General features: G+C 42.0%; 2 protein-coding genes across 7 annotated transcripts in view; one reads left to right on the top strand and one right to left on the bottom strand.

Moving 5' to 3' along the window:
- Nucleotides 1–6,409, bottom strand: part of FAM219A (family with sequence similarity 219 member A) — a 94,901-nt gene extending 88,492 nt beyond the window's left edge. For 2 of the 3 annotated variants that reach the window (XM_031609290.2, XM_031609291.2), the window contains exon 1: nucleotides 6,178–6,409. In XM_031609290.2, coding sequence (XP_031465150.1) covers nucleotides 6,178–6,237 — 60 coding nt within the window. In that variant the 5' untranslated portion in view covers nucleotides 6,238–6,409. The remainder of the gene's footprint in view (nucleotides 1–6,177) is intronic. The other variant, XM_090131378.1, reaches the window with a different exon arrangement.
- A 101-nt stretch (nucleotides 6,410–6,510) lies between these two features.
- DNAI1 (dynein axonemal intermediate chain 1) overlaps nucleotides 6,511–24,949 on the top strand; it is a 137,606-nt gene continuing 119,167 nt past the window's right edge. For all 4 annotated transcript variants that reach the window (XR_016461640.1, XM_031609284.2, XM_090131376.1 and 1 more), the window contains exons 1-5: nucleotides 6,511–6,683; nucleotides 19,204–19,272; nucleotides 21,096–21,194; nucleotides 22,146–22,226; nucleotides 23,808–23,934. Coding sequence is in view for 3 of the 4 variants with exons in the window: in XM_031609284.2 (XP_031465144.2) it covers nucleotides 6,651–6,683; nucleotides 19,204–19,272; nucleotides 21,096–21,194; nucleotides 22,146–22,226; nucleotides 23,808–23,934 (409 nt within the window). In the remaining variant the exon portion in view is untranslated. The remainder of the gene's footprint in view (nucleotides 6,684–19,203; nucleotides 19,273–21,095; nucleotides 21,195–22,145; nucleotides 22,227–23,807; nucleotides 23,935–24,949) is intronic.

The following is a 24,949-nucleotide window of genomic DNA, read 5'->3' as shown; positions in this document are numbered from 1 at the left end:
CAAAGTGATTTCCAAATAAATGGTGAGAAAGGCTAGAACTATGTTCTTCTGAGCAGCACACCAAATCTAAAGGCTGTGGTTCAGAAGCCACATGGTGCTGTTTTCAACACCAGTTACGTGGCAGCTATTGTCTGAGGACTTGACCTACCTTACAGCATTGTTAAGTGTTTTGTCCACCAACTCCAGGCAGATAGCTTGACAACCTCTGTAATAAAGCTGCAGGTACACAGAACTTATTAAGTTCAGGGAAGAACTTTAAAATGCTCTAGCAAAATAATCTGCTCACAGGCAGAAGATAGATCTTCACTAGACAGCTTGCCAGTACTACTGAACAGCTTTGAGACAGCTCTCCATTTTCCCTTTGGGACAGCAAATAAGGTCTTGCACAGTAGGGTGAAGAAACTGCATTTCTCTAACGTAACTTTAAGAGTGTCAATGGTCTTTTCCACTGCTTCTGACCCTCAGCCTTACTACTGAAAACGACAAACTTATCTTAGTCCACAACTAAGAGGTCTTTGCCACTCACTTAGTAAAAGCAATGAAGACATAACCAATATATGCCATATCTACTTAAGAGAGCATTTCTCCCCAAAGAAGCAATGAGCCTTGCAATCCTGTGAATTGATGGTGGATATTTCCCAAAGCCAAGCAGATTCCCCAGAAGCTTCTTCTCTTCAAAACTGAAGAAAATTTCCACCTACAATTTCATTTACTGCAGCTCACTGTCTCCGGCGTCAAAACTGAGAAGAAAATGGTTGCTTTTTATTGTATGCTCAAAAAGGGGCACCATTCACCAAACAAGATTACAATTTAAATCTCAGAAAGAAGAATAATGGTCAGGAAGTCTACACAGGGTTAGAGCTGGAACTGATTGATTTACTAGTTGCGAGTGTCTGCATCTATTAAGACGTCAATTTCAGTGACAGGTACAGAATAATTCTGCTGGGACCTTATATCCAAAATGATGCAAAGCCTCACAGAAGACGCGTGGTTTGTGCAACATGGGGGAAGTGTAGACATTTTGACACAGTGACTGTGGAAAGTGACAGGAAATTGATCTGCATAGAAGCAAGAAAGACAACTGCTCCAGCCAAGGTCTTAAAATGTCTGGAAGAAAACAGGCACACCACTGTGACTGACTGACTCCCAGCTGTGCCTTTAGCCAGCTCCCTACTTCACCTCCTACCCACAGTAAAGGCACTTATGAGGTCCCCTCATGTCTTCTTATCAAGTTCAGTCTTCAGTTTGACAGCAAGGACAACACAGCTCCAGCAAGGACACATGTGCTCTACAGCCCTGTGGGTAAGCTGAGTGCTTTCTTTGGATAAAAGCTGCAGAAGTAAAGGCTTTCCTCTCTTGCCCTGGAATTGTGCTCATCTTGACTGATTTCTTACTGACCTGTCATTACTACTGGCAGAGAGAATATACAGTAATTTCTGCATCAGAAGATGGTATCACAGTAGATATTAATATCAAGTTACAGATAACGAGCTCTTGGGAGGTATGGAAGAATCCCAAGAGATTGTGCAAGTTTAACTCTCTGTTAAGTTCAAAGCACCTCTCTTTTAACACTTCACTCAGAAAAGGATCTCCCAACCTGACTGACAGAACAACTGCATTTGAAAGTTTGTGCAAAGCAGTGGAAAAGAAGCAGCAGCCCAGAGAGTCAGAGCTCCTGCACCCTGACAGGTCACCATCACAGCAGTCGTTTGAGAGCCTGCGCTAGAACAACTGCTCCAGTTTTACCCTGGCTTGTGGGAAGAACGAAATTGTTCCTATACCCATGCTAAAGGCCTGATACAATACATGGGAACCACCACAACAGAATAAAAGTATTCAGGGAGATTGTTTTTAAGACTACTGCTATAAATGACACTGCAGCACATCAAAACAGGTTGCGTAACTAAAAGCAGCTCCTCTGGAATATTTCTATTTCAGAACTCATAGTAATGGGCCATTATAAGCATCACGTACTGCAGGCATTTACAAAACATACAGCTGTGTAAGCCCCTGGCTACGTTACAATGAATATACATAGGAATGCCATTTTCATTTTAGAAGGCTTTTCCTTCTAGAAAGATGAGTTTCTTGTCTAGCTGCACTGGGGACCTAATGTTACATTAACATACTATTTCTAAGCCCTACAGGTATAACCTTTCATTTTGCTTATTAGTAACTCTTGCTTTTCTATTTCCAGTAGGAAAAAAAAAAAAGATCTTAATACACAGCATAACTTCCCTAGCAGGAGACAGTCAGTATTACCAAAAACTAAGAACATTTAATAAGCATATTAAACACTGAATATCTGTTGGCTAAAATTATAGCTCATTCTTGAAAAATTGAGAATTATGAATTGTCTAATTAATTTTTTTTTTCTGCTTTTGGTTTGGATTTTCAGGAAAAAAAAGTAGAAACACAACTTCTCTATCTTTAAATATCCTGGAAATTTTACACCTCCAGGATCGGCACAGATTTGGCATTTTGGTTGGAAAGCCAATAGTGTTGCTGCAGGATGTAGTTAAAAAAAATCCTTTAGTTATATCATTAATCAGAACTCAAGCTGCCAGCCCAGGAAACCAACCAGGCCATAACAGTTCAGAACAACATATAAGAACCATTAGCCCAATTTGTCTGAAGAGAGGTTCCATTTTCCAGGTGAACTGGGAGATTTCAAGAGAACTGGGGAATTAAAATATTGTCTTTCAGGTGCCATTTTCACAAATGAAGCTAAAGTCTCAGCAGTTTGCATAAAATCTCTTCTGAAGCTGTTGTGCTTTGGCAGGTGCTTACTTTAAGGAAAAGTCATAGTGATGCCTTGTGGGCAAATGCACTTTTACTCTTGTGTTTTCATGCTAAGAACAGCAACTGCAACAGTGATGTCCAATCCAGTATGATTGGTTTGCTATCATACACCAGCCAGTTTGGGAAGGTTTCCACATAGCAGAATCCAACATATAATCCCACTGCATTTTGCTCAGCACATTTCATTTTAACAAAAAGAGTAAAGATTTTGCAAGAGTTTAGCCTACAGCACACAATGCACTTATAAATCACAATGAAAGCATGTAAGATCGGTCTACAAATAATTCCATGCTTCCTCATTCCTATTTCAGAGCTCTTTAATGCTCTTCCTCCACATCATCCTCGCTGTGTGAGTGCTGCAGAAACACTGAGTTTGAGTCACACATCTCAGCCATGCTGCAATCTGAAAATAACTTGCTACCCAGCAGCTACTGGGGAGTCCTCTCTCTGTGAGCACAGAAGGATTGTGACCAGACAGATCAATCAAAGAAATGTTTAGATGTTGACTAAAGGACATGGATTAGTGGGGAAATACTGGTAGTAGGTGGATGGCTAGAGTGGATTATCTTGGAGGTCTTTTGCAATCTCGGTGATTCTATGAAAGAGAAAATAATTGGAACAGAGTTTCCACAGTCGAGCTTACAGCATGTTGATAGATAAGACATGATACTGAGAAGCGTTAGAAGCAAACAAGACTCCAGGTATATTAATTTCTATTAATTTGAAGAGGCAGCTATTTTGGAGGTGGAAGCCAAGAGCTGCCAGTCTCCAAGATAGGAATCTGGAATCAGGACCATCCTATTCTCATGGAACGTTGTACCACAATATCAAAATATACAGAGTAACCTGTCTTGCAAAGATGTGAAACACTGGACATGATCTGATCCTATGAACTAGCAATGTTTAGTCAGGGTCTGTCAGCCATCCTGTCCATCTATCTGCAACAACTCTGTCTCATTAAGACCCACACTGCACTTTTTTTTAGGTTGGCATTAGAGTAAGAACTTCTCATAAAACATTTGTAGGGCTGAAGCAGAATCAAGACGATTTGCGTGACTCAGCAATGCTTATTCAGACAGACTGAAAAGGGGGAAGGGAATGACTGCCCACCTTCATAGCTTCCATCACTGCAACTGACAGGAAGGTCAGGGGAACTGCAGAGACTGAGGTTGGCAGGACCTCCGGAGGCCATCCGGTCCAAGCCTCACCTTGAGCAGAGACACCCACAGACAGCTATCCAGAAGACTTCTGAGTACCTTCCAGGAGGGACACTGTGCCTTTGCTTGACAAAAATACATTCAACAAGTGGGGTATGCAATAAGTGCACATCAGCTTGAATAGATGGTTTTTTTCTTCCCCAACGCAAAAGCTAGAAGCTAAAGAACCAAACAATAAAAAATGTGGAAACGTTTTCAAATTTATCAACGCTGTTACCCCTGATGGATAATTGATCAATAATGTACCAGGGGAAGGTTTGGGCATTCATGGTCTTAGAAAGGCTTCAAACTATATTCAAACATGGTTTTCCCTAAGCATTTACCAGCTGTATATACTTCCTAATTCAAGGAAGAAACCTGGCTTCCAGGTCAGACCTGGAAAACTAGCTTTTTGGATGAGGAAAACACCGTCAGACACCTTCATTGTTCAACACTGGATTGAGATGTAGAGGTTCCATTGTACTTTAAAGCATAAAGAAGAGGAATGGGATAAAAAGTAACCACCATACAATCAAGCAGCAGCACTGGGCAGAATTCAGTTGCCCAAGCAAACTATTATAACAAACTACTGCCAAATTCCAAACTTCTTGTTTCTCACAAGAAACAATCCTTGCTTGCAAGGTACCAAACCAGGAGCTATGAAGCAGAAAATGCTAAATGAGGCTTTGTATGTCACATGTCTGAGGCTATTGCCAGCATTTCCAGGCACACTGAAGAATCTCACAGCACCCACTCACTGCAGCTGACCATCACATACATTGGTTTTCACTATGAACACCATTATTTAGAAGTCAACTGAAATTCTGAAGAACGGGAAGAAAATCTCTTTGAATGTGTCTTTAGAGTACTTTCTAAAAATGTGTGAAATTTCTCTGTGGCATTTTCCAAATTGTTGATTGCTGAAGAAGGGAAGGAAACCTACTTAAACTTACCATCACTGATGCATGATATGCCATCCTAACCTTTATCATCACATTTTGCCGGGTATAGAAAATTGCAAATGTTTTGGAAAATGTTTAAAAGGTGCTTTTTTTGTTTATTTGTTTCTCTGCTTGTGGGCTGTTTTTTTGTTTTTGTTGTTTTTGTTTTGGTCTGCCAACAGATTTACCAAACTTTCTTACTGCCACACCAACAGGAATAACAAGGGCCAGCCTTGCCATACTTTCTGCTTCTGCTGGACAAAGTAGGGCATGCAGCAAACCCACTTTGCACAGACAGTCTTCTTCCCTGCCATGAAAGCTACAGCTAAAGATCCAAAGAATAATCACAGAAAGAAACAAAACTAAAAATACATTCAAAACGTGTCAAATTCCACTACAAGGAATGCATTTTTCTTAGCAATCAGAAGTTTGTAGACCTTCATAGGAAGGGTCCTTCTGTTCACAAGGCACTTGCTTTGTTCTCGGTGCTTAGCTGCAACGAGAGACCAAGACACACCAACACCAAGCTGCGAGCTCTACAATGTTCCAGCAGCCTCAGAAAGCATCCTAAACGCTAATTCTGACCTGCCAGTGACCCACCCCCACCTGCTATCAGGAGGATCTGCACACGCATCTCGTGAAGGCTCCTTCACCTCTCCAAACATCCCATCTCGCACCACCGGGATGGAATTGGCTCATCCAGGTGCCAAAGGGAATCGGCATCCCGGGGGCGGAAGGCACAGAACAGCACTCGGAGCCTCCAGGCGAGGAGCGGCGTTTCCCCGAGGCGCAGGCACCCATTGTGCCAACGTCTCCGGGGCTCGCTCACCGCCTGAGCACGATCAAGCGCAAAACATCCCGGAATGAAAGGAAGGAGAAAAAAACAAAAAAAAAACCCACACACAAAGACATCCCTCGGCGTGAGGGAAAATAAAATAAATGAATAAAAATAACAAAAATAAAACGGACTGACACCCGCACAGGCTTTATTTCGAGACGCACAACTTTACGCGAGCACACCTCGCCCGACGGAGCGCTCCTCCCCGCCGATCCCTCACCCCCCGCCGTGACACAGCAGCCCCCGCCCGGCCGGGCGCCGAGGTACGGCATTATATAACGGCCGCGGCGCCCCGTCACCCCCAGCACCGCCCCCCCTCCGCCGCCGTTTCCCACCCCCGTCGCACTGAGGCGAAGCGGCAGCGGCTCCCGGGGACGGCGCGGCCCCGCCCGCCCCTCACCAGCGGCTGCATCTCGGCGCGCACGGCGGGCACCTGGAACCGGTCTATCTCCTCCATCATGGTGGCGGCGGGGACGGGCGGGAAGGCCGCGGGGCTCCTCGCGCTGCCGGGCTGCTCGGCTCCTCAGGATGCTGCCGCCGCTGCCGCTACCGCCGCCGCCCTGTGCGGCTGCTGCCTCATCGCCGCCGCCGCTCGGCTGCCGCGGTGACTCAGCCGCACCGCTTCCGGGTCCGGCTCCGACGCCCCGCCCTCGGCTTTGCATATTTAAGGAGGCGTGGCCCCGGGACGAGAGCATCCGGGCCCGGCCCCGCCCTCCGGAACGAACCGCTCCGCGTCTCCAGGAGCGGGGAAAGGTTGGAAACGGTCCCGCGGCCGCTTCCGGCGCGTTGCCGTGGCTGCCGCTATCAACTTCCGGTCGGCCGGCGGCGGTTAGCGGCGCGTGGCGGCCGTGAGGCGCAGCCGTGCGCAGAGCTATGCCGGCCAAGGCGGGCGACAGGCAGCGGCAGGTAAGGGCCTGTCCACAGTGGGCTTCGTAGCACGGCGGCGTGGCCTCGCGTGGGATAGCGCAGCGGTGACGTCACTGCTGACCGCTACCGCAGGTTCCCTACAGTGGGGTGCAGTAGGCGGCACACAGGTGGGTTTGGGCTGCCTCCGGGGATGGAGGCTCCGCAGCCAGGGCAGCCCGTTCCTGTGCCGTGTCACCTCACGGGGAAGTTCCTGTGTTCCAATGTGTGCCCGCCGTCCCTGCGCTGTCACTGGGCACCACCAAAACGAGCCCAGCCCCGTCCTCTGGACGCTCAGACGTGAGATATTTATGAGCAGTGATGAGATCCCCCCTCAGCCTTCTCTTCTACTGGCCCAGGTCTCTCAGCTGTCCCTCTTAGAGGATGTGCCCCAGCCCTGCATATCATTCTGACACCTTTCTGTGTATTGCCGAGCTCTTCATCTGAGGAGGTGATCTGAGACAACCAGCACAGCATTCCTAAGGGAAGGTCATGCCTGGCCTGTCTGGTGGCTTTCAGTGTCGAGGTGAGGGCATCAGTGGACAAAGGCAACTGATGTAGTTAACCTGGACTTGTGCAAAGCCTTTAACATGGTCCTCCGCTACCCCCTTATCCCTAAATTGGAGAGATTTGAAGGGCGCTCTATTTAGCGGATAAAGGGTTGGTTGGATGGTCCCAGCAAGAGGCCAGTGGCTCAACATCCAGGTGGAACAAGTGGTGTCTCCCTGGGGTTCATCTTGTGGTTGGTGCTCTTCAGCATCTTTGCTAATGGCATAAAGAGCAGGATTGAGTGCACTCAGCAAGTTTGTTGATGGCACCAAGCTAAGTGGTGCAGTTGACAAAACAAAAGAAAAGACCACCATCCAGAGGGCCCTGAGCAGGGCCAAAAAGTGGACCCATGAGAACCTAAAGGGATTCACCAAGGCCAAGTGCAATGAGTTGCACAATCCCAGATGTGAATACAGAGTGGGAGAAAAACACATTGTGAGCAGCCCTGTGGAGAAGGATTTGAGGGCCCCAAAGAATGAAAAGCTGGACATGAGCCAGCAGTGTGTGCTTGCAACCTGGAAGGCCAACAATGTCCTGAACTGCATCAAAAAAGGAGTAGCCAGCAGGGAGAGGGAGGTGATTGCCCCCCTCTACTCTGCTCTCATGAGGCCCCACCTGGAGTACTGCATCCAAGTCTGGTGCCACCAGTATAGAAAGAATGCAGAGCTGTTGGAGTGGATCCAGAGGGAGACCATGAAGATGATCAGAGGGCTGGAGCACCTGTCCTATGAAGAAAGATTGAGAAAGCTGCCCTTGTTTAGACAGGAGAGGAGAAGGCTTTGGGAAGACTTCACTGTGGTCTTCCAGCACTTGAAGGAAGTTTATAAGCAGGAGGGTGACCAAATTTTTACACATTTTAATAGCACTAGAACAAGGAGGAATTAATTTAAACTAAAAGAGAGGAAACTTCTGTTAGATGTTAGGAAAAAATTATTTACTCAGAGGTAAAGGTGAGGCACTGAAACAGGGTTGCCCAGAGAAGCTGTGGGTGCTCCATCAGAGGGATTCAGCCAGCATGGATGGCACCCTGGGCAACCTGATCTAGTGCTTGACAACAAGCCTACAAATAGGAGTTGAAACTGGATGATCTTTAAGGTCCACTTCAACCTAAGCCATTCTATGATTGTGCACCCCACACTGTGCAACCACACTGTTATGTTCTGTGAGATTGCAGCAGATTTCCAGGCATCACTATGTCATGCCACGTCAGAGCTGCAACAGCATAGAGTTCCCTTGTGGGTCAGGTTTTAGTGCACATAAGATGGAGATGTTCCCACTGAGATCCTTTCAAAAACAGAACTAGCATGTTGAAATCTGTTTTTAAAAATTAAAAAAAAAAAAAAAAAAAAAAAAAAAGTATATTGTACATAGCTTTTCTTTTTTTGTTTTGTTTTGTCAGTTTCTTTTTTTTTACTCTTTGGTCTCTCAGTTCAGGCAATGAAATGAGATTTTCTCTGAACTGCTAAGGACCTAACTCTGCTCTGGGGTCAGCAGTATGGGTGAATGTATGGCCATTGATCTTACTGCCTGCTTCAGGCTTTGCATTGGCATGGCAGGCTGCCAATATACTCCACCTTGCAGGAGGAAGGGCTCAGGTACCTTCACTCCTGGACCTCATGTACTGCTGTAGTATCAAGGTGTTGACTTAAAATCAGGAGGCAATCTGGCAGATAAAACCTGTTTCTTAACAGGTTTTGATCAATCCCAATGTTATTTGATCTCTAGGGAGTAAAAAGGGGGTTAGCGTAGGTAATCCTGAAGTGACCCAGAACAAGCAGCCTGCTTCCTCAATTCAGAGTGTTTGCTAGCAAACTGTAACTGACAAGGAAAGGTGAAGGTGAAAGAGGGACAGATGAAAGTATTCAAAGCTGTGAGATGGTATCTGTGATCCCCAGACAAGCCTCAGTGGTCTGAATGCTGAGGACAGCAGCTCTTTCAGGGTACCTGCAACAACAAAGGAACAGAAACCATTCCTTGTCTTTCCTCATCTAGTCTTCTTTATGGAAATAACTTCTGTTTAACCAAGAGTGACTGATCTGTACTACGGTTTGTCTACACAATGGCTGTATATAGTCTACACAGACCTATACAATTTATGAAGCTTGAGTCAGCTAAAGGTAGTAGAGCTGGATTAGATCTGCCATCTCCTGCAGCTGAGGACTGAAACTCAGAAATACCTAAGTGGCTCTTCATAGGCTTGATGTCTTTTCTTTTCTTTTCTTTTTTTTTTTTTTGCACATCTGGTAAGAGGGCTTCTGGGTTTGGGGTTGAAAAAAGCAACTTTTGTAATGCTTTTGCTAAGAAGTACAGTTGTTGTGTTACAAAGGCTTTAAAAAGTTCACAAAGTACAGGAATTCAGAACCAAAGACTGCATTCAGTCCGTGATAATAAAGATGTTTATGCAAGACTGTAAAACCCAGTGATAATAATAAGGATATAAACTAAACTTGGGATCAAATACTTGCACTGAATTCCAGTTTCTCTTAGTTTTAGAATTTCTATGTAAGCATTTTCAATCATTTTCAGTAGCCTTTATCACAAGGATTTTGAAATGTCTATATTTTCATTCACGTGTTATTTGAAAAGCTTAATTAATGTTCTGAAAAGGCATTTGGTTCATTTTAATGTTCTTGAAACATCATGAACTGATTAAAGTCTGGATTTTTGGCTTTTCACATAACTTTCATTATCATAAGTGGAAAGAAATTAATTTTAACCTGCCCTGTGTTTCCTTGCCTACATTTGCCTTGGGCTTGTTAAATATGATTGCTGTTTCATGTACTTTCATCTACAAGAATTTTCTTCCCTTGGAGGAATTGTGTGGATCACGAGTTGGCTTTGCAGTCCAGAATCTTCTGTCTCATTTCCAATGATTTAAAAGCAAGCCCATGTCATAGGGGCAGTGAAAATCATGGCATGGATGGCTGTGCCTCTGCACTACTCATTGCACTGTCGGGCCCTGATTTGTATTTACTGAGGCCTGGTGGCTACTATAAAGTTAACTGGTGAGTCAAGGTCTAGATTTCAATTCTTGCCAAGAAAATCTGTTTTGAAAATAAATGCACTTCTGTCTCAGACACACGCCTACTCTCTGCTAATGTTCATAGTGAGGCAGGAAACAAGCCAGCTACTTGCCTATGAGAACTATGTTTCTTCTACTGAGCATAATTTCCAGTCTTTCCATTCTTGTCTCTTTCATTGCAAATTCTTCTCTAGCACTGTGGTCTTTTCACCTGTCCGTGTGCTTTTCATTCCTCTGATCTATTTTCCATGTATTGCTTTGTTCTGCTATGCCTCCCAGGATTTTTTTGTTGCTTTCCCTTTGAAAATTTTCTTCCTGAGATTGTTCTCAAGGCTGAGTTAGTTACCTGAACATTACCTGTTTCTTTCCTTTATCGTGTGTCACTTCTAGTCCCTCCTTCTTTTTCATGGCCACATGCTCTTCAAGTGCTTTGTGATCAATTCTTTTTCTTCTTTTCCCTTTCAGGTTGTGGTTGCCTGTCCTTCTTCTGTGCCTGTCTTTTATTTTCTCTCTTCTCTGACATCAGTTTCTTGCTTTATTTCATTCTTCTGTCTCTTACCAGACTTCAACCTCTGGCTCAGTCTCCAGCCACCTGATATTGTTTTGTTTATTTTTGAACGGGATCTCCCATATCCTTTGATGAAAATATGCCAGAAGCTCAGAGATGAAGGCAGTAGATGAAGTGGAATGGATTTAAAATGAATCATTTGATGTGACTTGAACCTTTATTAAAAGCATCATTCGGCTTTGGTATGTTTGTGGATATTAATAAGAAACATTCCAGTATGCCTTGATCTATGTGTTTACAATGCAGCTTTGTAAATAATAAGACTTTTGTATTCTGTATACTTCACTAACATGCCTCCTTTCTGATCTGAAATTTGTTACACACCATTAAGACCCACAGCATTTTGAGAAAATGCAGAATTATGGAAGGACATTGGACAGTGTTTCTAATCAGGCTGAGATGGATGGAATAATTAGGTTCTGAGCTCTCTTGAAAAGTAGATTCTGAGTATGACATATTGGACACTCTGAAGTATAATGTTTTAAAAATACAGACCTTGTGTGGTATGTATAAGAGCCTGCAGAAGGTTGTTGGTAAGGCATGGGACTACACTCTGTTAGCCCTGTGCACAGTCCTGGGTGCTGAAGAATTCATAAAAACAGTTATTTTAAACATGGTTGTCAGGTATGCTATTGAAAGGTGTTGATTGTGCTGGATCCAGAGTTCCAGTTCCAGTTTTGTGGCTCATCTTTGCTTTGTCTGTGCAGTAGAGTGCACCCAGCGCTGCTACATATTTCTATGGCTGAGCCCACTGATTTGCCTATGGTTTCTTAGCTGACATTTAATACATTTCTTTTCATTTACAGTAGGTAAAACTAGATTTCCTAGATTGCCACAGAGGATCAACACTGCTGTCAGAAGGATGTAACTTCTGCTCTGTTATGAAAAATTTTGAATTTGGACAGCAAGGCATTCCTCCTTACACTTGACACATTGGCTTGTTCGCACTGACATGTCAGCAGCTTTTTTGCTGCTCAGCAAGTTGCCAAGGAGAGGCAGAGAGGCCCGCTCCTGAACTGCAGTCGGCAGACACATACTTTTTGCCAGCCTTTAAGGTCCTTGTTGGCTCTTAAGCATGCGTTAAACCATCCATGTAATATAAAACAAACACTTTGGTGTCACTTTAAAATGTCTTGGCAAATTGCATTTAAATTGGCATCTCTAATGATGTAAATGGATGTCTGCTGCAGGGCAGCAGTCATTTGCTTCCTTTGGCTTTGTTTCTGTGCCATACTTCTCTGCTCATTTTGCCAAGTGGTATTTTACTATGGAGACTGCTAATATTCAAAACAAGAATAGAAAGCTAGCAGGAGATTATTAAATGGTTTTACAGAAAATTCAAGTCCACTGCTTATAGTAACTCTCCCTCTTCCCCCTTAGAATCCTACAAGCAACTGTTGTTTTTTTCCCCTATGACTTGCTAACCTATTTGCTGAGCTCCAGAGGAAGCAGGAATGATGATGTCCACGGTCAGGAAGAAAAAGTAACCTTAACAGGAGTGTTCTGTGATTGCTCAGCCTTGCAGTCTGATTGTCTTCTGAAGACAGCTGGTGTGGGGAGCAGAAAGGCTGCCAGAATATCTCTTTAAAATCTTAAAAAATATTTAGGCTGGGTTTGTCAATGTTCCACAATGGGCTTTCCTTTAATAGGTAATCAATTTGCAGCCTTTGGAAGATTTGTTTAAGATGAACTAACAGTTGAGTTTTGTAGAACCTCCATCATCCCTTCTGTGTTCTCTGGTGTTTTAGGCAGGATCTGCAAATCCAGATGTGCTCAACCCACTCTGTTCTTTAAGAATAAGGAGAAATTTCATGTTACTCAAGGAGTTATTGTATAGTGGTGTGCCTGGCTCCTTACTTTGTTATGTATGTGTGGTGGCCAGTTGTAAGAGCTGGTGTGGAAGAGTGGTGTAAGCTGAAGTGAAGGGGAAGGATGAACCACTCAGCAAAGGCTGTAATGAGGAGCCTTGTCCTGACAGGAGGGCAGCACTCATGGTAGCGTGGTTGTGTCTCCTACCTGATTAGTCAGAGCAGGCCTTGGGTCAGCGTGTGAGTGGTACAGACATTTTTCCAGAAGGATTTCTGCAGTCGTGACTGGAGGGTTTGACCTGGTTCTTAAATGTACACTTGCTCATCAGAGTAAATCTCTTCTTTCTTTGACAGCAGGATGATTTATTTACCATCAGCATTGCCACTGACAATTCAGAGGTTTAACGCAGGATGAAATAATTAAGAAGTAGGTCCTTACAAAATGCCTGTTAAAAAGGAACCAGACATGTCTGGAAACCAGATGACTTGTAAAAAGCTTCAGAGCTTTTGCTATTTAGTCAAGAAGGCAGGTACCCATTGTTCTGTCCATTTTATATAAAATCAGTGGATGAGTCTAAGATCAGCAATGAGTGGCTGTCACATCACTAACAGAAAGAGAGAGTAATAATCACTGTGGATAGAATAAGTAAGATCTGCAAGACTTGAATGGATGGTTGTGTATGTTTCTTCATTTTCTTCATTTCTGTACAGGCTGGAAGTACATTAATTCCAAGGTGTTGAGGGCAAAACTTTCCTAGAACTCCCATTACATGTTTCAGAGATGCAGATATAGGACAGCATTTCCTAAATGTCAGCCTTAAAGTGCTTCTTTGATATACAGCAGTGTCCCTTGGAAAGTGATAATTTGCTTGTTCTTATTATAATTTTCTTATTTTATACTTAAAAATATTTAGAGGAATTTTGCTTGGAGACAGTCGAAGCACTCAACCTAAAAATAGAGTTTGAAATGCTCTCTGGAGAGGTCAGCAACAGGAAAACTTCCTGCTGAAGACTTGATTCTGCCCTTTCCATCTCTTGTTGGCTTGTCTGCATTAGAGGGAGCTGTAGCAAGGAAAAGGAAAATTAAGTGGCATTTAAAGCATCCGTTTTGAGCTGTTTCTTCTCTTCAGCTGCATCATCCTGTTAGATTACCATATCTTTGCTATAGCACAGTTGACCTGTCTTACTGTGTATTTGACATCTGACTCAGGGAGGAATTTCTAGGTGCTGTCAGAAACACCTACTGGAAAACAACGGTCACCTGAATTTTGTATATATTCTTAATTTAGGTATTATGACTGCTATGGGCTTCTACTGCCTTTTCAGCATGGGAACTGCAATAATCTGTCCATTTATTTAACATAGGAAGGTCATTAGAGTAAAACATTTTCAACATGCAGGAGTTCACACTTTGGCATTTTTCAGTGGAGCAGTAGAGCACATCCCACAGTGCTCTGAGTTATGATGATGATCTGGAGGTAAGAAACTCCTTGCAATTATTTTGTCCCACCTACCTGTTCCTGATTTCCCTAGCAACAATGTCTCTTTTTCCCTAATATAAATTCCACATATTCACGCTCCTCTTCTTGTTAGTTAGTATGGAATTTAATAATTATTATTTAAAGGAATTTAATAATTATTGTTAACATTGTTTAATTAGAAGATTTATGAAGGCTTATGATGCTTTCTATGGCAAGGCTGTCTTCAATTTATACAGAATTAGCTCAAATTTAGCTATTTGGATTTAAGTGTTCTTTGCTGAGTGTTTGACTAGATGCTTACCAACATAAACCAAAATACTAATAGCAACTTATTGTCTCAACTCTGCCCGTACTCTGCACCTGGGAGAGCTTAAGTGAGGCAGGGAAAGTATAAAAAAAGGTGTGTGATTATGCAATTAAGCCATGTATCATGCTTGTGCTCAATGGAATGAATTGAAGGTTGCCCCAGCAACCTTAATTCTTGCATTTTCTTGCTTCTGAACACTTCTCTATGAGGTCCTAATAAAATAGCATGCTAACTTTGTTTCATTTCTGTAGCTCATTATATAAGAGCAAAGATGTGCTTGAATTTTAGAGATGCGTATGTGAAGGCCAGCCCCTGTCATCATCACCTTGCTGGTGAATATCTGATTATGCTGATTCACAGTTCTAGTTTATTATTTATACGTCCAAATGCATTTGTGACCTTTCCCTTGTACAAACACGGTGTTATATGGAAGAGAGAAGTAGCTGTCAGTGCAAAAGGATTACAGTTTAAGTAATAGCTTATGTGTAATACATTGAGGGAGTAACAGAATGATGAGGAAACAGTGGTCATCATTCTGAGCTGTGGTGACAAGACACCAACTACCTGTGTGCTGTTGAGAACTCTTTGCAGCTAGTGTGACAGAGAGGATTTTTAAGGAAAGATCTGAGGAAGAACAATGTGCTGGTTTTGGAAAGATCTACAGGAAGCTGGATCTTGTGAAAGAATTAACAAAAGGACCAAGCAGAGGCACACCAATGAAAATGGCAACTAGCAACTAGCACAGCTAGACTTTGTGCTATTATCTGAATTGGAGGTGGTGTAAAATGTTTTTTTATTCTTGGCTGACCCAATTTTGTTCTTTACCGTGTTTCTTTTAACAGTTTTAAGCAGATCTGTCAGTTTTAGTGCATCTTCCGTGGTGCAAGTATTACCAAAATTTTATCTCATCACATACCCCTCTATCTGTGTCACCTTCCAGCTGGATTGCAGCAATTTCAGGTTCTTGGATGTGAACCTTGCATTGCCTCAGGCACTTTGCTAGCATGGGCTGTTGTCACGCATCCCTGCAAGAATGATGTTTGCTTCCTGAATGCTGCCTTCTGCTTTTGTATTAGCTTCTGTGCCTGTAATCCAGTATATCCAACAGATTCTACATTCAGACATTCAGATTTCTTGTTCTCAGGCTAGTCTCTGTGTTAGCTGTGTCTGTAGCATGTAGCTCTTGGCCAAGTATTTGTGTGATAGCCAAGTAGTCCTGAGGTACATTAGGACTTGGGGTTGTGGTCATGTTTTGTGGTTCAAAATATCAGAGATGAGAGTTGTGATTTATAACTGCCCTGCCAGTAGTGTCCTTGCCCCCTTCTGAGGGGAACTCAGTTTAGCTGCTGGTAGAGCCCCCAGCAAGCTGCCCCAGCACCATGTAGATGGTCAGAATACTTCTGTGCATAACAATAATAATAATGTAGCTTAAAATCGTTGCATGCAAGCTTCTTAGTTTCATGCCCCTTTTCTGGTGGCGTACTCACCTCTCTTCTGCTCCTTGGGCTCCAAGGTCGATAGCTTCATTTTGCTGTCATTGTTTTTTGGGAACAGGGTGAGAAGATGTTAGCATTTGGGTCCTTCACTGGGAAGGATAAGATGTCCATGTTGATGGTTTTTTCTTCCTTACTCTAGGACCCAGCTGAGGTTTCTTTCCACGTTAACTAACACACTTTTTACACCTTTGTTGGTGTGTTGTTCAGCATTGCATCTGACATTACAACGTGTGATGTTTTTCAAGTGTTAGATTCCCCTTTCAACCTAAGCCATTCTATGATTCTGGGTTTTTGTTTGTTTGTTTGCTTTTGTTATCCCTAAAACCATCTTTGCCCAGGCTGTCAGGTCTGCATTTCTTCAGCTGACCGAAGGTGAACTGTTTGTAGCTGTGAAGTCTCCAGTGCCGATTCTGTGCCCCATCATGAATCATCCTGTGCTTGTGCTCCTGTTTGCCATGTTCTGTATTCCAGGGTTTGTCTGCTGCACCAGACATTTTTTTCCTTCTGCATTATGCTACAGTCGTAAAACCATGGGTGGTTCTTTACAAAGATAAAAGTAAAGCAAACAAGCCATAGGCCTGTGATCAATTAGAAAAAATGCTGCCCAGCTGAAGTGAGTAAAATGAAGCTGCAGGTAGGCCAAGAAGAATTCAGACAACCAGCTGCAGTCCTGAGGACCTGCAGTCTCAGTACAGAGCCCAGAGCACGTTGCTAGCAATGACAATTCCATATTACAGAGCTGAGTAACGAGTACGCATGGCCACATCAGGAAGGACATTCCTGAGCTGAGAATTTCAGAGAAGTGAGAGTGGGAGAATGACAGCAAGAAGCCAAGACCTGCAGACTGCTCTGTTATAGTGGTGATCTGTACCTTTTTCACAGAGCCTTGGGTTTTGCTGCTATGCATTTTCCTACATTGTTTCTCACATCTGTGCTCTGCTGGATTATTGCTGCCTTTTTAATATCTAAGCTCACACTCTATCCTGCAAAATTCTACACTGTGTGGGGAATAGGGTAGGGTTTGCATTGCTTCCGTACGCTGGAATCAAATCCCAGCTCTCTTCAATGTCACTTTTGGATTTTAATACGGTTCCAGATATTTATTCACTTGTGGCTCTTTAGAGTATGTTAATTGAAATGTGTGCAACTGCCAAAACCAATTACCCTCAGATTGCCTTGTCAATGCCTTTACAGCTGGATAAACGCTTTTATATGCTCATTTACGAAGGGTAATAGTGAGTAGGCTTTATTTCCTCTTTCGAATTAAGAGTTTGTTTTTGATTCAGATCTAAATAATATTCTGCTCTGAGGTTGTGTTTTAAATTGTATTGCTTTTATCACATCTATTTCGCATGTAATATCTTCCTTGCAGAACAGGGTGCTCTGTTGCTGAGCTGTACCATGGGGGAAGGAGGCTGTCTGTGTTATCCCGTGGTTTGAGTAGGGGCTGTGATGCCAAGGCTTCTGGGCACTCTGCTATGCTCTGCTATCACCCCACTGAGGGTTTTAAAGTAAATATTGTAATTATTTTTTCTGATTTTTTCTTTCTGTGTGTGTCCATTTGACTAATAACAATTAGTATTACAAAGTAAGGCACATTTTCTAAGCTTAGAAATGTATCAGTCTGCTTATTCTTCATTGCTTTTAGTGTACATTTTCTGGAATAAAAATAATCACACCTTGCTAATAACAGCATTCATACAGCTTGTATGATGGGAAACAACACTGAAAGTCACAGTCTCTCATCTCTGCTCCACTTTGTTCTCATCTGAAAATACTTTCCTTCTTGGAAATGTCTTGCCACATCGTACTAAGTAATGGGACTTTAGAAATAAGACTTGGAGATTCTGTGTGAAAGTGATTACAGGTACTTAATTTTTTAATACATAAGAAACAGAAGTGAATATTTGTGTTTTATAAAGAAGAATCATGAGAGGAGCCTAGGAATTTGTGTAGCATCTCATGCTTTTTTTTAACTGATCAATAAGAAATACAGAAAAGGGGATAAACCAAAGATAATGTAAAACTAGGCTTTCCAGCTGTAGAACTGGGAGAACCAGATGGAAACAGCAACTAGCAGGCTTTAACAGCAAGCGGTGGTTCTTTGCATATACACATCTGTGCTCCCATTAGCAAGGCTTGTACAAGTCCTTGATGTAGGCAGTTGTCCATGCTAAAAGTGAGCATGAATTCCAAAGTGCTTGATTAGTTCTGTGGAGAAAAAGGATATGAAACAAAAAGGACAATATTTCAGGTTCAAAAATCCCCTGGAGGCTGAAAGGGCATCCAGGAGAAAGCACCATAAATACCTGCTTTTGAATACTTTTGGAGCTGTACTTGGCTAGCTGGGCCTTTGATCTGAGCTAAGAGGTACACTATTATGTTCTTCCAAAGAAAATCGATAAACACATGGGAGCTTACCCCTCCACCTCATTGTTCCTTCTTCTCTAGTATTTTCTTCTATGTGACAAAATCAAATGCTCTTTCGAAGCAGAAACTCTGCTTTTCCCACCAGTCCCATCTGATGTTACCTGGGTCCATCCTTAAAATGTTCTTGTTAATGTCTCTGATGTCTTCTCCTTTGTTTATCAGTTTTCCTTTTAAAATATAATAGCTTCATTCTTTGCTTTCTGAGTTCTTCACCTTATCTGTCTCCCAGCATCTTCTCAAAAGGATCTTTCATTTCCTCTTCTGCTTTCTGTAGAGTCTTCACTAAATCTTTATCATTGCTGTCTTTGCATTTTTTCTTATCCTCTGGGCAACCTTCTTTGGAATGACACTATAAGGCTCCCTGCAAGGAACTGTTTTATTGTTCTCCTTAAAGCCTATCTAAAAATTTTTCTTTGCTGCGATGCACTCAAGAAGGTTGTTGGTGGTTAACTTCCCAGTTGTTGATCAGTTTTCAGTGTTTTTTTCAGTAATCTTCTCTTTGTAGGTGCTAACCTGCTGTCTCTCACCTCACTGTGACATGCAAGCGTTTGGGCAAGAGTGGTCTTTCTGGTGTATCTAAGTGAGGCAGTAGAACCTGATGTGTGTGACATAAATGTGAACCACAGATAAGGCATACTAAGGAAAGAGCCTCGCATTTCTCCATTCTGTTGAACTTGTCTTATATTTTGATTGTGACTACCTTTCATTCAGAAAACATTTAGAATAAAGTACTGGTGTATCTGGCTTTTGAAACATACCACTGCGGCAAACCTTAGCAAGCGTATTAAAGTTATATTCCACTCCAGTTAAATTAGGGAATAGAATGTTTTAAATTTTTATGTTGGGTCTATTCTCACTTCAGAACCAAAATGGACCTCCAGGAGGAAGGGCTGCACAACCGAGGCTTTATGGAGCTTCAACTAAAAAACGGGTAAGATCACAAATCCAAGAGTTTTAAAATATCATTTTTCTTTCTTTGTCTATGAGATGCAAACTAGATTCTGCCTGAACAATGACTTGTTTTATGGCGTTAGTAACGTTCCAATTGATTTAACAATAAGGGGTTCCACTGAGAAGGGAATTGCACTAGCAAAGTAGAATAAAAATGGAAGTTAAAACAAAGGCAGAATTCTGGTAAACTGCAAAATGAAAAGAATTTTTTTTTAAGTATGTGGTATAAATTCCAAAATACAAGCTGAAAAAGGCTATGAGAAAACTGCCTGCTCTGGTTAGGAAATTCAAAACATACTCCAGATTCATTTATTAAGGAATATAAGCATTTATATAGGAATACAAGCATTAGAGAAAACAGTGTTAACTTTTTGACCGTTAAACTCCTGATAATTCTTTCACTGGCAGGCAGATAAGTGCTTAGAATAACAATCTTAATCTACCTTCTTCTTTTATAGAGACAAAACGTAAGGCTGATGTAGATGGGTTTATCACCATTGGTATGAATGGGGGAAGGACAATTTACATGCTTTTAAACCTTGTGACAAACAACGTTTTACCTTCTTAGAATAAATTATAGTCCTGTCATTTTTTCCCACTTCTTAAGTCTCTTGAAAGGGAAAGGTATTGACTTTCAAATAAAAAATGAAAACACAGAAAATCCAACACTATTTTTATCTTCGTCACTAGAAAAATAACAGCTCTGAAATAACTGGCATTGAATTGTGTATGATAAATGTCCTACAAGCAGGTGTTCATGTGGGTAGCATTAAATCACAAACAACTGTTCTGCCCTCATAGTCTTTCGAGAACTGAGGAGCCTGACCTTCCTTCCAGCTTGTTTCATTTTGGCTTCCTTTACCCTTAGGAGAAAAAGGTTCAGCCTGTGAATTTCCCTGGCTTCTGGCATATGCAAAATTCTCTGTTACTTTAAGACACTGCGTGCTTTTACACATCACTGTGCTTTTTACCTTTGTGGTGCTCTGCTGATAGCATAGCTTTCCTAGGTCTTGCAGACAGCCTTCACTTACACCCTGGATTCATTGACAGCTCCATATGGCTATAAAGTTTAATAGACCAAAGAGACCTGTATTTGAAAAAGTGATTGATTTATTTTAAAACAACTCATTACACATTTCAAACTGAGGGAGAAATTTTATGCTGAGCAGTTAAACACTGTAATCAGCAACCTCGTGTTCTAGCAGTTTATCTTTAATGACCAGTAATTGAAATTCATCCCTGCAGTGATCCATTTCCTATTAATGATATTGTATCATGATATCAACCCTAGTGTAGCCCCAGGAGAACAGCTCTCACCACTGCAGGAATGCAGACCTACTGGTCTTTGCAAGAAAACAGCATTCATCCAGAAGTCACATCCTAGCAGCTTTATATCTTAATCTAATTTCTAAATGTAGCTTATATTATAACACTTAAGAAATAATTAAGGTACTTAAATTATGCCTTTTAGTTAAAGTATGAGTCATTTGGGTTATTATGTGGTCAAAAAAAACAATTGTCAACTTTTAAAATGAAATTCAAGTGGAGTTTCTTAAGTTTTGCTATTGGAATTACTCCCTTTTTATAATGGGCCAGGAATTATCTTCAGACTCTATCTCCTCCAACCTACTGAACTACTGTTGCCAACTACTTGCAAATCTGGGGTTATCTGGCCTCTTCTGTGCAAAGATGAACAGGGAAATGCTGGTCGTCTTTGTACCGTGCCTGCAGAAGTGCCTCTCTGTGAGTGAGCAAACCAATCACAGTCTTGGTGTTCAAGCTGACTTCCTTTTCCTGCGCTAGGATGAAGATACATCCACTGAAGTTGGAGAAGGAGTGGATGAGTGGCCATCATCAAAGACTGTGGTCAAACCTCCAGATCAGCTGGATTTGACTGAAGCTGTGAGTAAAAAACAGTGTCTGTACTTGTCATGAGAAGTATACAAAATTCCATAAACTGAAGCCTACCTCTTACCCATTTGTTGTTTTTTGTTGTTTTTCCAGAGGAACTCCTGCAAGAGTAGGGCTAATAGCTGTTAATGTACAGTGTCTGGAGCACAGGCTAAAATGGCTTTCAGCAGGAAAGTAGGGAGGACATGCTTTGAAACAGCTCTGGGCTTAATGCAAAGTAACACTATATGTAGTTGATCCAAGAGGGGAATGGGGCCAAGTCTTTCATCAGATAAGGAGGACACCAGTGCTAACCCTGAGCTTTTCAGGAGGAAGAGGGAGTTTGACTCACAGAGTCATACAGAGAGGGGTCCTTTTGTTTAAGGCCATTTCTTGTCCTCTTGGTTAACACAATCAATCACCCTTCTAAATGCATTTGCCTCTCTTCTTACGGCTTATAAAACCCTAATGTTGCTCCCTGTCCTCCAAACAGCTCTCAAAATGAAGCTACACACACTTCCTCCTCCTCAAGCAGTAAAAGCAGTTGACACCGGTACTATTTTTTGTTTGAACTGGTTGAGCTTGCAAGCACTGCTACTGTGTTGAGTGTTTACTGGATTTATAGAATGTGCGTGCTTCAAGACAAAGGTTTGTATTTTTTGCCGTACAAAATGCAGCTAGCATTTTTCAAGTGCTACCACAGCTCAGACAAAAATTAACGTGACGACTAAAGAATTCCAAGAAACCGATTGAAGTATTATGATAGGAAGCAAGATGACTTTGTTCTTGACCCCACTCCGAGCTATTTTGGCTCATACCACTGCTCCTGTGGAGGCATCAACTGCAAGCAAGATATCTGCAGCAAACCTTAGAACTGAGTATAAAGAATCTGGTGATCTTTGTATTCTATGTTGAATAACAGTGAAATTTTCTTTATGATGCTATTTTGTTTCTCTTCCAAAGGAATTAAAAGAGGAATTTACACGTGTTCTGACAGCTAATAATCCACATGCCCCTCAGAATATCGTCAGATACAGCTTTAAAGTAAGTGTGGCATGACCTCTAAATCAAAGAGGAGTTTTTTTGCAATTAGCTGTTTTTGAGTTTTCTTTTTATTTCCTATCAGGTGATTTATTTTTAATATGCAATTCCTCTTGTTACATATTTACTGGCAGTGCTTCCTAAAGGAATTTTGCAGAGGGTGAAAGTCTAAAAGCATTGACATATTTATTCAGAAGTTGGAAATAACAATTACTCAAGTTTTGTCAATGAATAAAATTGGTGTACCTAATCTCAGGCAATGTTTTTGTTGTTTTTTTTTTCTTTTTTTTTTCTTTTTTTTTTCCCATCCAGTGGTGATTAGAGAATAAAAGGCAGTAGTTTATTTGGTCTATAAGTAGTAATACCTCAGTATCCGTAGATCAAGATTCAGTTGTTTGCATTATATGAAAATTCAGAAATGTTATGTGAAATGAGTGACAAGGGCTCTATTCACGATGAGTAGGAGTGAGCAGGGGAGGTTGCATCAAAGATGGGTGGGAAACATCCAAGAGTCACACACCTTCACATGTCTGTGTGCAGAGAATATGCTGCATTACCCTGGAGAGCCTTTCTCCAGCTAGCATTTAGCACTAGCAGCATAGGCTGCTGCAGGTGGCTCTACTTCTCCCCTCTCCCGTGGAAGAGTCACACCTCCTGAAAGAAATGAGAGCCCATAGGGACAGCTCTTCCAGCTCTTGCCTGGATTAATCCCAGCTTTAGGCAGGGAATAGATAAGGAGGTGAAGTAGACCTGAGCTTGTCTCATCTCTGCATTACTGTAAATAGTTTGACAACCATTAGGCTAGATCACCAGAAAAATTCCAGTCTTGTGGAAGCTAGTGGGATCTCTGTCTCCTCTACTTGGTGTTGATGTTTTCCATCTTTATGGGATGTACACAGGTGACAAGCAGTCCATATCTTCTATCCTTCACAGTGAGTGAAGTGGGCTCAATACTGTGCTCTCATGGATACAGGTAGCAGTCATATTTTTAGAAGGAAACCACTGAAACATCTATGGTCTGCAGTCACTTCTGATTGCTTTTAGATGTAGCTCTAAGTCTTAATATGTAGTTTGAACATAAGTGCATAGCTGCTCTGTACAGTGACCTTCAAGCAAGTGCAATAAAATTAGTTTCAAATAGCTGAATTAGTGTAGTGCTTATAAGCCTGAGCACAGTGCTAGGACCTGTACTGTTTCCAAATCAGAGTTGCTCTCTCTGTATGGTGCTGCTCTCATATAGGAATGACAGCTCATTCAGGTATCTCAGTACAATAGAACATTGACGTTTTTTATGAAGTGCTGTGCAATAAAGATGTACTAGAATTATATTTGAACTCCCTTTCTGTGGTAGTTTAGGAGAGCTAGAGGTTTCATGTTCTCACTTCTTTTCCTTGTATTTTTAATTTATGACTTTCAGTGTTTTGAGTTATAAATAACTGCTGGAAGGAACTCAGTATAAAAATGTTAACAGCAAACATTTTGTCAGTATGGGACTTCTTAGCTTTAGCATTTTAGGCTAAACAGTATTTCTGGCTTTAAAATATATTTCACCATGTTAATTGTGTTGTATTTTCATTTTTAAAGGAACGAGCTTACAAGCCGATAAGCTATGTAGATCAAATAGCCATTCACTTCTCTTTGAACGGGAACATGATACTCAGAGATTCAGATGAAGGCAGGCGGCAAAGTCTGAGATTAAGCAATGCATCAGGTTGGTTTATTTTCTGAAATCACAATCATTTTCAGCTGGGCACTGGTACCATTTAGAATCATAGAATCATGGAATCACCAAGGTTGGAAAAGACCTGCACGATCATCCTGTCCAACCATCTATGTACCAGCAATAGTTCCCGCTAATTTATTCAATGAGAAGGATACAATCATACTTCACAACCACAGAATTGAGTAGATTGCATCTTTCTCAAGAAACAAAAACAGAAAAGCACGTGAACAGCCAGCCAGATGTTTGACACAGTGTAGAAAACAATACCTGCTTTTGAAGCCAGGTGAACACCACCCACTGAAATTTTCAAAGCTATTTAGTGTCTTTAAATGTCTTCTACTATAATTGTTTGGACATAAGTGTCCAAACTCATTATCCTGCTTTGAGAATTTCAGCCATGGTTTGAATCTTAAAGCAGATATGTTCAGAGGCAGGATGAGTGTTTGGGAAACTGTTATATATTTGGTGCATTCTTCCTCTCTTATCATTATACCTAATGGACAGTGTGAGATATAACATACTGAGCTAATTGAACCTTGGATTTTAGCTAGTTATCTACATGGACTTGTGCAAAGCATTTGATGCTGTCCTCCATAACATCCTGGACGCCAAACTGGAGAAAAATGGATTTGATGGATGGACCACTGGCTGGATAAGGAATTGGCTGGGTGGTTGCACTCAGAGAGTTGCAGTCAGTGACTTAATGTCCAAGGGGAAGCTGGTGATGAGTGGTGTTCTTCAGGGATTGGTACCTGAGCTGGTGCTTTTTAATATCTTTGTAAGTAACATAGACAGTGGGATTGAGCACACCCTCAGCAAGTTTGCAGATTACACCAAGCTGAGTGGTGCAGTGGACACACTAGAGGGAAGAGATGCCATCCAGAGGGACCTGGACAGGCTGGAGAGGTGGGCCCATGCCAACCTCATGAGGTTCAACAAGGCCAAGTGTAACATCCTGCAGCTGGGTCAGGGCAATCCCAAGCACAAATACAGGCTGGGCAGA

The sequence above is a fragment of the Phasianus colchicus genome, chromosome Z (assembly GCF_987193195.1).
Source record: "Phasianus colchicus chromosome Z, bPhaCol1.hap1.1, whole genome shotgun sequence".
Lineage (NCBI taxonomy): Eukaryota > Metazoa > Chordata > Aves > Galliformes > Phasianidae > Phasianus > Phasianus colchicus.
Note: the sequence above shows the minus strand (reverse complement) of the source record. Positions and strands in the feature narration are given on the sequence as shown.